This window comes from Rattus norvegicus, chromosome 9, assembly GCF_036323735.1.
Source record: "Rattus norvegicus strain BN/NHsdMcwi chromosome 9, GRCr8, whole genome shotgun sequence".
Lineage (NCBI taxonomy): Eukaryota > Metazoa > Chordata > Mammalia > Rodentia > Muridae > Rattus > Rattus norvegicus.
Window position 1 is genome coordinate 62551259 of NC_086027.1, and position 13390 is coordinate 62564648.

Sequence of the window (13390 nt, forward strand, 5' to 3'; positions counted from 1 at the left end):
TCTATGAGAATTTAAATTTTTTATTCTTTCTGATGTTTAATGTTAGAATACATGGTAAACAAAACAAAACAAAAACCCATTAGCCAGAGGCAGAAGACCTGGGAGTTCTGGCCCCCATTCTCCTCATGGGTCATGCAGTCCTAGCTAAACCACTGAGCTTTCTCTAATGTCACCTACCTTCTTAATAAATGACATGGTTAGAGCTACAGTGGGATCCCAACTTTTGTTGATGAAACTTTATGTAAGAAAAATATTTAAAGCCCAGTGCACAGTGTACACAGAATCCCATTTAAATCCCAGTGCACATCTTTAAGTTTGTGCAATGCTGCTCACCCCGCCCTACACACTGTGACCCACAGTCCTCTGTTCTCTCTGGTTGCATCTCACGATGTTTAAGATACCCAAAGCAGTCTTTCTCTCCTGTGATTAGGATGTATAATTTTAAAATCATTAGAACTATCTACTACCTGCTCTATAATTATGGAATTTAAACATCAAAATCTATGACTGAGATTTGAAAAAATGTCAAGAATGCCAAGCAGATGGAAGGCACACCATTGTTTTTCTTTCATCATACCAAACATTTTAATATTTATATTAAATAATTTCAATTGCTTGAAGAACAAGTGACAATTCTCTCTAGAAGTTCTTTCTGATTTTTCTGAATTCACAAAGAGCATCATCTACAGCTTTCTCATTTATGTTTTAAGTTATTATAAGTAAGCCACTTATCACATTCTCAAAGAATGTGATAAAGCCCCCAGTGTGGTCCTCAGCATTGATAAAAGCCAACAGAAGCTACACCACCACCAAAACCCATAGACTGAGCGGTCGTCTGACACTAATTACCCAACAAATGATAAGCAATTTCTCCCCAACACTACACAGCTAATGTGCAGGGGAGGAAACTGAGTTATTGAACTAAACACTGAACGGCAAAGGCAGAGACTCTATATCCAGAAGGAAGGGGCCTACTCAGAATACTACTCTGGTCCTTATTTAAGAGATGCTTAGTTCACAGGTCCTTGGGTGAGGGGTTCTCACTTTCTGTCTTTGTTACAGTAATACATGAAGGATTCTGACATCACACTGAAAGAATAAAGATTTTAAACTATCCCCCACTGACCCTGCTGTGAGGACAAGTGCACCTCACAGCAAAGAATAACATAAAATGTTTTGGGGATGTAGCCTGGCAATAGCCACCACAAACCATCTGGCCTCGATAAGGCCTGACTCAACAGTCCTGAGAAAAACAAGAATTAGGGTCAGCTTGCCCCAGAAGGAGGGTGGCCTAGAGTTGAACTGAGCCCAAGTTACAAACCAATGAAATTGCTTTGTGTGAATGTTGCCAACTACCTATGTAATTTTCCCTATAAATCCCTTCCCCTAATTGGGCTCGGAGTCGACTCCTCTGTCTCCTGTGTGAGATACGTGTCGTCCCCAGAGCTCTGGTTCCTCAAATACACCTCTTGTTTATTACATTAAGACTGGTTTCTCGTGAGTTCTTGGGAGTTGCATCATCTCGGGATTTGAGTGGGGGTCTTCCCCACCCTGATGGTCTTTCAACACAAGCAATATATTTGAAGAGTAGAGATTATGGCTCCCTTTTTGTGTAACTCCAAATCACCTTTAATATCTTACATACAAGTTGTTCTATGTCATATTAGGCTAACTATAAATAATGTACTGTACATTCTTCTAAAAATTAGACAGACTTTGAATTTTTTACCATATAAAATGATGTTTGACCACTACCCCAAGACTATACATGGGCTGACCCATGGCTCCAACTACATATGTAGCAGAGGATGGCCTTGTTGGGGTACCAGTGGAAGGAGAAGCCCTTGGTCCTGCCAAGGTTGGACCCCCAGTGCAGGGGAATGTCAAGGGGTGGTAGTAAGGAGGGGGTAGATGGGGGGAGACACCCTTATGAAGAAGGGGGAGGGGGAGGAGATAGGGGGCTTATGGACAGAAAACCAGGAAAGGGAATAACATTTGAAATGTAAATAAAGAAATACATCTAATTAAAAAAATTAAATAAAATGATGTTTGAGGATATAAGTATGTTTTCCAAGATTTGACAGAATGTATGTGCACGAACACTGCATGGCATACCATGCAATGGTATACATTTATGTGTCAATTTAATGTGAATGTAAAAGTTTAAAATTCAAAAAATAGCATAGAATGAAATACCATGTGTTTGTGCTTTAAAATTAGAGCTTTTTCATTCCAGGCTTCCACTAAAATCCTTAAATTATAATTGAAACTTGAAAGCAAGCTTATTACTAACAAATAAACATTGATACCATGGGACTGCCAGCTTGCTTGCTGTGTCTCTTTGAGCTACAAAGCTTTCAGCAAGAGGAACCCGAGGACTTCTCCTAGAGCTACGTGTGCTGTGGTTTCGTAAGTGCTTGTCCTTATTTGGCGACGTTTGATAAGTTACACAGCTTTAAAAGAGGATCCCATTAGTGCAGGCCGCACGCACGCTGCATTTTGTTTTGGCAAGTATATGCCGCCTGCATAAGACCTTGATTAAAAACAGTTCTTGCCATTTTTCTAATCTTTCCAGTGCAAATGCCAGATAACAGTGCAAAATCGGCTCCATCTCCCTGGTGCTTTTGTAGCATAATTCAAGAAGAAACAGAAAATGAAGCTAACTGCTGTATCAAAGTATGATTGGCGTAGCAATATCAAGTGGGCTTTTTAACTGTAGAAGATTAATAATGAAAACAGAAGAAAAGCAGAGAGACAGAAATTAAAACAGCTGACTTAGAGGCAGCCCCATAACAGCACTTTTTAACAAAGGGAAGTTCCTTGTCTTCTAGAGGTTCACTGTCTGAGAGGTCTTCATTTGATTATTAATAAGTAATGAGAGTTCAGCAAGGTCATCAGTTAATACCAAGTCTGAGGAGCCAGGTGGGGGTGGGGCACACCTTTAATCCCAGCACTCAGGAGGCAAAGGAAGGTGAATCTTCAAGTTCAAGCCCAGCCTACTTTACAGTTCTAGGACTGAAGAGTTCTAGGACAGCTAGGCTACACAAAGAAACCCTGTCTTGAAAAAGCCACAAACAAACAAACAAGCAACCCCCCCCAACCCCAAAACAAACAAAATAACAAGCCTGGCACAAATGTTTTTCAAAACACAGCAACAAAGCATGTGCTAATTGTGGCTGTCTGAGCATTTCCACACTCACCCTTGTTACTCATCTACATACCAGGAGTTCCAAATTGGATACAGTTTTCCAGAGTCCTCACGTAGTCAGGGTCACTTAGTTTAATAAGCTGAAGACTATTGGTTTTCTCCATGTTCTTGATCCATTTGTTAGCCTGACCTTGAGGGTCTATCATCAGAGGCCACCTTCTTGCATTCCTGGAACAGAGAAGACAGATAACTCTGGTCAGACCATAATTAGTCTCACATGACTGCACTAGTCGGTCTCAGATGACTGTAAGTTTAGCCTCTGTTAGTAATGTTTTACTCCTCCACGTGATGAAAAATGAAGTTCTTGACGTAGGCACTTTTAGTCTGAGCAAACTGAGAGGAAAACTGTCAAGTCCATTTCACAAAGTTAAAATGATTTTTTCACTCCTTTTGGAATACTACAGTCTCTAAATTTTAAATTACATGCTATATAGTATTTGCAGTTCTTGCAAAATATGCTACAATGAGACTCCACTTTCTACCTAGGGTTTGTTATCAATTAATCCTGTGACCTGAGCAGGTTAGTTTGTTTCCTTAACTTCTATGTGTTTCTGTGTTGATGCTTGTACAAGAGAAAGAAAAAAATTGATTCATTTTCTGTTTGATTCCTAGTCTGTTTTCTCTCTTTCTCCCTATCTCCCTCTCTCTCCCTGACACATCTTCTCTCCCCTCTCTTCCCACCTCCCTCTCTCCCTCCTTTGTCTTCCTCTCTCTTCCCACATCTTATCCCTCATCCCTCTCTTTCCCTCCCCCCTTTTTAGTAGAGTTATAATGATTTAAGAAACATGAATAGCTTAACTTTCTATCATCAAACTTCCATAGTACTTACAAGCACTGTAGGTTATAGCCATGGACCCATCTTTGTTTCAAACAATTACACATTTAATGTTGTTCATTTTCCACAAGCCTGTGATTGTGAGCTTCCTAAGTACAGACATGAACTCTCTGAAGGCCGAGGTTCACACCGTGGGAAAACTCTATTACTTTATTCCCACTGAAAAATGCCAAAAGCAAGACCGGCAGCCACTGGGACTCAATTTATGTGTAGAACTGAAGAACCAGAAGTTATCCAGCATCTGCCACCTTCTTGAGAGATGCAGCATGTACCTTCCTGCTTTGTGTGAAATGTAATGAGCAATTAGTGTTTACTAAACACTGGCCTGAATTGTGGCCAATGTATTTTAAAAGGGAGCACAGGAAATTCATGCAGAATGGCAGAAGGGCAGTAGGGGAAAATGGAAGAGGACTGAGGGGAAGAAAATAGGATTGGAACAGGATGGTATTAAATTCATTCATAATAATATGAATCTAGAATGCCATTGGATAATTAGTCATCCAAAATTGAAAGTAATCAGACCAAAGATTAGTATTTAATCTTAGATACAAGTAATATGAAGAGAATTGTATGCTTCAGAAAATGAAAGGATATGAAAGTAAATTATAAAGAAATAAAACTATAAATATGTAAAGACTTTCCAGCTTGTCACATTCTAGAAATATTTTTAAGTTTGGAGAAATGTATTAAGTGGCACTTAGACTTCTCCAGAGAAGCTGAGCAACTTCCTCATTGTTCTGCTTTCCTTCCCCAGTTATTTTAGCCATGATAACCAGGTTCATGCTGTTTCTTTGTCCAAAATATACTTCTTCCCAATCTTTTCACATCTAATTCTACTCATGTTTCAAGGTCAGCTCAAAAGCTATGTAGACCACAAAGCCTTTCCAGGTCGCTTTTCTCTTGAAATCTCTGGCGATACATCCTCATTACCTTTAAGGCACTTTCACAGAATGCTGACATTCTATTACTGTAGTTCTATCATTTCTTCACTGCATCACCTGACTAAATTGTGGAGCCCCTTGAGGGATGGGCACATGCTGATTCTTAGTTTTCATTTTATATTCAATAAATTTTAATATGGTTATATTTAATGATATTAACTTAAAACAGCAAAAATAACTGGCAAACAATAAAAAATTTAATTATTCAAAAATGTAAATTTTTTCATGGTTGTCTCTGCAGAGAAAACCTGGCTCACTGAACAGCGTTTGAAAAATATGTGGTGATACTGACCAGGAAAGCCTATTGAATCCTGCCTCTTTGATTGATTACTTATTGTATGCACCCTCCCAAAACCTGTTCAAATTACAAATTTCAACTACTTTTAGATTCTAAGAGGTGAATAAACGAAACAATGAATGACAAATTTTTTTAGTAATAACCAGTAGGAGGCTGTGAATAACCTGGATTTTCTCTGTTTTACTGTCTGGATTAACAAAGTCACTTTATAGCAGCTGTAGGGTGGAGGTGAGAGTCTCTCTCAGAGTAGAGAATGACAAAATGTCCATGTATCAGCCAGTAAGCGAGACTGGAGACAGGGTCCAGGTGGGGCAGGAGCTTGTACCCTTCCCTCAAAGGACTAACAATTTAGTCAGGTGATGTAGTTAAGAAATGATAGAGAATATCACCATTCTGTGAAAGTACCATAAGTGTAATGGGGATGAATTGCTAAAGAGATTTTGAAAGAAAAGAGCTCTGTTTCTGTTCTTTCTCAATCTCTCTCTCTCTCTCTCTCTCTTCCTCTCTCTCTCTCTCTCTCTCTCTCTCACACACACACACACACACACACACACACACACACACACACACACACACAAAGGCTTAGAATGACATAAATCTGGCTCAGAAGCAGACCTAAAAAGCCTGTCAAAGCCAGTGTTGGTCTGAGCCAACACTGGAAAGCATCACAACTAGAAGACAGATATTGACTTGTCTGACTCCTAAAACCACTTTTTTTTTCGGAGCCAGGGACCGAACCCAGGGCCTTGCGCTTGCTAGGCAAGCGCTCTACCACCGAGCTAAATCCCCAACCCCGACTCCTAAAACCAAACTCAGTCTTGCCCAGAGGATTTTATCAAGACCCAGGTTTTCACACTCAGAAGTTCTAGAAAAGGGCTACTTAGTAAGCAAAGAATGCATTTGCTTCCCAGGGGAATAAAGACACAACTAGACATAGGAACAGCCCCAGAGCACATAGTACAACTATTCTTCAGGAAACCAGGGTGAATATGATTTAAGCAAATGGAGAAATGAGATTTTAGAACTGAAAAACATAATGTCTGAAATAAAAATTTTACTGTGGACTCCATAGTAAAAGAGAGATGACAGACCTATTATATCCACATGAGCATAAAATGGCAAAACCGAATGTGGAACAAACAAGACTGGGGAAAGAGCGCCTCAGAAATTTGTTTGCTGTTCTCTCTCTCTCTCTTTCTCTCTCTCTCTCTCTCTCTCTCTCTCTCTCTCTCTCTCTCTCTCTCTCTCTCTCTCCATCTGAATTCTGAACATCTTTGCCCCAAATGCAGGGGCACCCACATTTGTAAAAGAAACATTATTAAAGCTCAAATCACACATCAAACCCCATATAATAATAGTGGGGGACTTCAAAACCCCGTTATCATCATTGAAGCAAAAAATAAACAGAGAAACAATGAAACTAACAGAAGTTATGAACCCAATGAATCTAACAGATATCTTCAGAACCTTTCACCCCAAACCAAATGAATATAGTCTTCTCAGCACCTCACAGACCTGTCTCCAAGATTAACCATAAAATTGGGCATAAAGCAAACTTCAACAGATAAAAGAAGGTGGAAATAACACATTGTATCTTATCAGATAATCATCAATTAAGGCTGGACTTCAAAAACAACAGAAAGCCCACATACTCATGGGAACTAACAGTGAACTAAATCGATCACTTGGTCAGGGGAGAAATAAAGAAATTAAGGACTTTCTAGAGCTCAATGAAAATGAAAGCACAATATACCCAAACTTATTGGATACAATAAAAGCAGCACTAAGAGAAAAGTTCATAGCACTAAGTGCCTTCATAAAGAAATTGGAGCAATCTCATATTAGCAACTTAACAGCACACCTGAAAACCCTAGAACAAAAAGAACCAAACACACACAGGATGGCAGGAAATACTCAAACTTAGGGCTGAAATCAATCAATTAGAAACAAAGAGAATAATACAAGGAATCAATAAAATCTGGTTCTTTGAGAAAATCAAGAAGACAGAGAAATCCTTAGCCATATTAACTAAAAGGCAGAGAGACAGTGGCCAAACTAACAAAATCAGAAATAAAAAGGGAAACATAACAATAGAAACTAAGGAAATAAAAAAAATCATTAGGTCTTACTTCAAAAGCCTGTATACCACAAAATTGAGAACTCTAAAGGAAATGGATGATTTTCTAGATAGATACTATTTACCAAAGTTAAATCATGATAGGGTAAACTATCTAAACAGTCCTTTAACCCAAAGGAAAAGAGAAGCAGTCATTAACAGTCTCCCAACCAAAAAAATGTCTAGGGCCCTAGGTTTTTACACAGAATTGTACCAGATATTCAAAGAAGAGCTAATGCCAATACTCCTCAAACCAATACTCAACCTAGAAACAGAAAGGATACTGCTAAATTCATTTTATGAGGCCACAGTCACCCTGATACCTAAACCACATAGAACAATAAAAGAACTAGAAGAATCACCATCTCTGATCTGAAGCTGTCCTACACAACAAGAGTGATAAAAACTGCATGGTATTGGTATAGAAACAGACAGGTTGATCGATGGAATTGAATAAAAGACCCAGAAATACCCCCCCACACACACAAACCTTTGGACACTTGATTTTTGATAAAGAAGCCAAAACCATATAATGGGGGGGGGAAGCATCTTCAACAAATGTTGATGGTCTAATTGGATGTCTGCATGTAGAAGAATGCATATAGATCCCTATTTATCACACTGCAAAAAACTCAAGTTCAAGTCAACCAAAGACCTCAAGATACTGGATACACTAAATCTAATAAGGAAAAAGTGGAGGAAATGCCTTGAACTTACTGGCACAGAAGACACTTTCCTGAACAGAACAGTGGCTCAAGGTCTAAGATCAATAACTGATAAATGGGACCTCACGAAACGGAAAAGCTTCTGTAAGGCAAAGGACATTGTCAATAGGACAAAACGGCACCCTATAGATTAGGAAAAGATCTTCACTATATTTGACATAGGGCTAATATCCAAAATATATAAAAGAACTCAAGAAATTAGACTACAACAAACCAAATAACCCAATTTTAAAAATGGATGCAGAGCTAAGTAGAGAATTCTTAAAAGAGGAATCTTGAATGGCCAACAAGCACTTAAAGAAATGTTCAATGTCCTTAGTCATCAGGGAAATGCAAATTAAAATGACCCTAATATTCTACCTTACACCAAGCAAAATGACTAAGATAAAACAAAACAAAACAAAACAAAACACTCAAATGACTGCACATGCTGGCTAAGACGTAGAAAGGAACACTCCTCCACTGCTGGTGGGAATGCAAACTTGTATATGTACTCTGGAAATCGATTTGGTGGTTTCTCAGAAAATTGGAAATAGATCCAGTTATACTGCTCCTGGGCAGATACCAAAAAGATTTTCCAACATACCACAAGGACACATTCTCCACTATATTCATAGCAGCTTTATTCATAATAGCCAGCAATGGAAACAACCCAGAATGGATACAGAAAATGTGGTCCATTTACACAATCGAATACTATCCAACTAGTAGAAAAACAAGGGTATCTTGAATATTTGCAGGCAAATACCCTGAGTGAGGTAATCCAGAGCTAAAAGGACATGCACAGTATGTAACTCACTGATAAGTGGTATTATCTATAAAGTACATACATGATGCTCACGATACATGTCACAGACGCAAAGGAACTAAATAAAAACGAAGGCCAAGCAGGGATGTTTAAATCTCACTTAGAAGGGGGAAGAAAATATTCATGGGGGGCCGGGTGGCGCAGATTGAGGGAGGAAACTGAGGAGAGGCGGTGGAGATGAGAATGGGGGTGGGGTTCTGGATCAGATGTGGGGAGAGACAGGAGAGAGGACCAGAGGGACAGGAGCATAAATGGAAATCTGCATGTAGCTGCCAGGGGCGGGGGTTCTCTAGGAAGCACCAGAGACCTGGGCTGGGGGAGGCTTCCAGGAGTCAATGCCCGTAATGCATAGCACTGTGGATATGGAACCTGAGGAAGCCATCAGGACCCCACCCTCCACTTGGAGGGATAAGGACATCAACCCACACACAAAACTTTCAACCCCAAAGATGAGGACATATTTCTAAAAGAAATACAGGGACACAGATGGAGCAGAGACTGAGGGAATGGCCAACTCATAACTGACCCAACTTGAGACCATCCATTAGGCAAGCACCAACCCTGACACTATTATTAATGATACTCTGTTATGCCTGCAGACAGGAACCTAGCAAAACTGTCCTCTGAGAGGTTCCATTCTGCAGCTAACTGAAACAGATGCAGATACCCACAGCAAAACAAACATTGGACAGAGGTTGGGGACACTTATGGAAGAGCTGGGGGAAGGATTGAATGCCCTGAAGGGGACAGGAACTCCATGGGAAGACCAACAGTGTCAACTAACCAGGACCCCTGGGTGCTGTCAGAGACTAAACCCTTGGACTGAGGCCCCTGGCACATATGTACCAGATGGGTAGCTCAGTCTCCTTGTGGGTCTTCTAACAACTGGAGCAGGGGCTATCCTTAAAGCTGTTGTCTATCTGTGGAATCTGTTTCCTAACAGGGCTGCCCTGTCTGGCCTCAGTGGGAGAGGATGAGCCTAACTCTTCAGAGACCTGATGAGGGGAGATACTCAGGGGTAGGCCCACTCTCTCAGAGAAGGAGCGGGAGGGGAAATAGGGGAAAGGAAGTATCTATTCTATTTTTTTAAATGCTTTACATGTGCTTAAAATCTAGTTGCATTTCCAAACAAGAGACTCAATTAAGTAGAACAGCAGGGATACACAGAGGTTCTTCAGTATTCTCATTAGACTTACAGTCAGCCATCTCTATAACTACAAGAGGAAGGGCATGAGAAGAGACTGTTAGATTCCACAAGAATATATGGTCTAGGGGCAGAGCAAGACAATGGTTCCGAGATACCTGTAGTGAGAATTTTGGTTTCTTTTAAAAACACAGAAATGCTTTGTGAATATTGTTTGTTTTGATCCCAGATATGGGATATGGGGCTATTTCAGATTGTCCACAGCAGCTGACTATGATTTGTTTCGTGCTCTGGCAAAGGTATGATTTTCTGCCAACTGAAGATAGCTTATGTTTGGAATTCTGGGACTCCTGAGAGGGTATATAAATGCCAGAGGCCTGAGAGGTGCCTGCTGCTCCCCCTGCTGCTCCCCCTGCTGCTGTTGCTGCAGCTCTTGCTGGTTCACTGTGGCTGTTTGCTGATTGCTTTTGTTGTCTGATGGATTTCTGGTTGGAGATATCAGGACAACAAAGATTGAACTTGCCACCAGGAACTCAACATTCCTAATCCCTAGGAAGTAGCCTAAAGAGACCTATGTCCCCTTTCCCCTCTAACCTTCTTTTGTGCTTACCTAGTTTTGGTGGGTTGGAAGGGATTGGGGTGAGGAAGAATGGTAAAGAAAATAATCCAATAAAGTAGACAAGAAGTATGGTTTCTGTGATGGTTTGTCTATGCTTGGCCCAGGGAGTGGTGTGGCCTGTTGGAGTAGGTGTGTCACTGTGGGTGTGGGCTTAAGACCCTCATCCTAGCTGCTTGGAAGTCAGTCTTCTCCTAGCTGCCTTCAGATGAAGATGTAGATAGAACTCTCAGTTCTTCCTGCACCATGTCTGCCTGGATGCTGCCATGTTCCTACCTTAATGATAATGGACTGAACCTCTGAACCTGTAAGGCAGCCCCAATTAAATGTTGTCCTAATAAGATATGCCTTATAAGATACGTCCTTATAATAGATATGTCATGGTGTCTCTTCACAGTAGTAAAACTCTAACTAAGAAAGTTACTGATCCCCTCCAGTGTTGTGGATTGATTCTAATGTTATTTTTGTTAATTCAGCTCCCAAAATCACACAGGAACCTGAACATCTGCCTGTAAGACTTTGAGGGTCCCTGTCCCTAACTGGCTCTAGTTGGTAAATAAAGTTGCCAGCAGCCAATGGTTGGGTAGGGAGACAGAGGTGGGACCTTAGATTTCCTGGGCAAGAGAGAAAGAGATTTTTAGAATAGCCATGATGGGGAAACAGAGACATCAAGCTTGAGGGCTATAAGAGAAAAGGCATACAGCCATGTAAGAACTGAAGAAGAGTGGCCTCAGGGGCCACCCCCCCTTAGTATCGGGGTAGCAGAGATGAAATATAGAATTTCATAAGTAATAATTCACGAATACCAGAGCAGAGGCATACAACAATGAGGATGTTTTGGGAGTGGCCCAGCCAATGAGCTTAGGACATATTAAAAATAAAGCTACCTATGTTTGTCTTTCATTTGTGAATCCAAAACATTCAGGCAGGAAGCGAGGAGCATGCGTATACCCACCAGTGAGTTTAGGACAGATTAACATACAATGGACTCAATCCAGCACGCTCCCATGACATGCTAAATTTAACAGTTTACACCAGCACAAAAACAAAGAAAACCAGGCAAGAGACCAAAGACTCTTGTTTTTCCTGTAATGGATCAAAGGTAGTATTGGCCTCCTTTTGAAATTCCAAGAGGCCAGGTATGTGGAGAGATGCTTCCTCAGAGGGTTAAAGAAGAGGATTTAAGTCTAGACCTCAGACTGAGAACACAGAACCAGGCCCATTTCTACAAGACTGAGTGCTAGGGAAAGCCCCAAGACTCCTACTATCAGGTTGAGTTGCTGGAATTAGTCCAGCAGCCCTTATAACCATTTATAAACACTAATAAAGACTGTCTGTGGTGGTTTTAATATGCTTGGCTCATGGGAAGTGGCACTATTAGGAGATGTGGCCTTTTTGGAGGAAGTGAGTCACTATGGGAATGGGCTTTGAGGTCCTATGCTTAAACTCTGCACAGGACTAAAGAGACCCCCTCCTGGCTGCCTGCAGAAGACAGTCTCTCCTGGTTGTCTCTGGATAAAGATGTAGCTCCTCCCGCACCATGTCTGGCTGGACACTGCCATGATTCCTGCCCTGATGATAATGGACTGAACCTCTGAAACTGTAAGCCAGCCCCAATTAAAAGTTCCCTTGGTCACAGTGTCTCCTCATAGCAATAAAACCTTAACTAAAACAGAAATTGGTACCGTGAACTGGGGTATTGGTGTGACGGACCTGACCATGCTTTTGTTTGGCGGAATGTGCATTTTGGAACTTTGGACTATAAAAGCAGTGGAAATGCTTAAGTGGGGCTTAACGAGCCATCCTAGTAGGAATATGGAAGGACACTGGTGCTGAGTGTGAAGTGAACTGGCTCAAGGGGTTTCAGAGGAGAATTTTAGTATGTTTCCAAGAATCGTTCTTCGTGATATTTTGATGAAGACTATGGCTGCTTTTTGCCCTAGTCTGAAGAGTCTACCTGAGGCTAAAGTAAAGGGATTCAGATTAATTGCACTGGCAAAGGAAGTCTCACAGAGTGGCTCACCAACCTTTCATAATTCAATGGCTTTTCTAGCCCAAAGTTTCTGCAATCCTCCCCCAAAAACACATGGTCAGGCGTGTTACAGCAATAACTTATTATCCTGGTAACAATTTCTGTCTCAATTAAGGTTTCTATTCCTGTGATGAAAGATCACCCCAAAAGTAACTTGAGAAGCAAAGGGTTTATTTCACTTAAAATTTCAGGTAATAGCCCAACACTGAGGAAGTAAGGGCAGGAACCCAATCAGCCCACAATGGGTTGGGTCCTCCCACATCACTTAATTAAGAAAATGCTTACAGCCAGATTTTATGGAGGCCTGTTCTCAATCGAGGTTCCTTTCTCTCTGGTGACTCTAGCTTATGTCAAGTCTACGTAAAACTGGACAGCATACAGACTGAAGGAGACTTTCTTTTACCCAATGAAATCAGTGTAACAGCCAAACCCACTTGTGGTGCTCAGTGTGTTTGCATCCCTTTGGACTGGGAAATGCTCTGGGCCCAGCCCAAGTTGTGTGTTCACATAGCTTGGGTAAGGCTCTCATCACTTCATCTGAGGAAATAAAAGTTATAAAGACATATTGCCTGACTCAAGACTACGCAAAGTTTCCAAAAGCAAGATGATACAATACTTGTATCATGACAGGCAGATAGCTCAATGTATAGAATGAAGAATCCAGTAG

The 13390-nt window shown here is 40.9% G+C and overlaps 1 protein-coding gene across 3 annotated transcripts in view; it reads right to left on the bottom strand.

The window, feature by feature from the left end:
* Dnah7 (dynein, axonemal, heavy chain 7) overlaps window positions 1–13390 on the bottom strand; it is a 305667-nt gene that overhangs the window by 96421 nt on the left and 195856 nt on the right. For all 3 annotated transcript variants that reach the window (XM_039084571.2, XM_039084570.2, NM_001419550.1), the window contains one exon: window positions 3222–3376. In XM_039084571.2, coding sequence (XP_038940499.1) covers window positions 3222–3376 — 155 coding nt within the window. The remainder of the gene's footprint in view (window positions 1–3221; window positions 3377–13390) is intronic.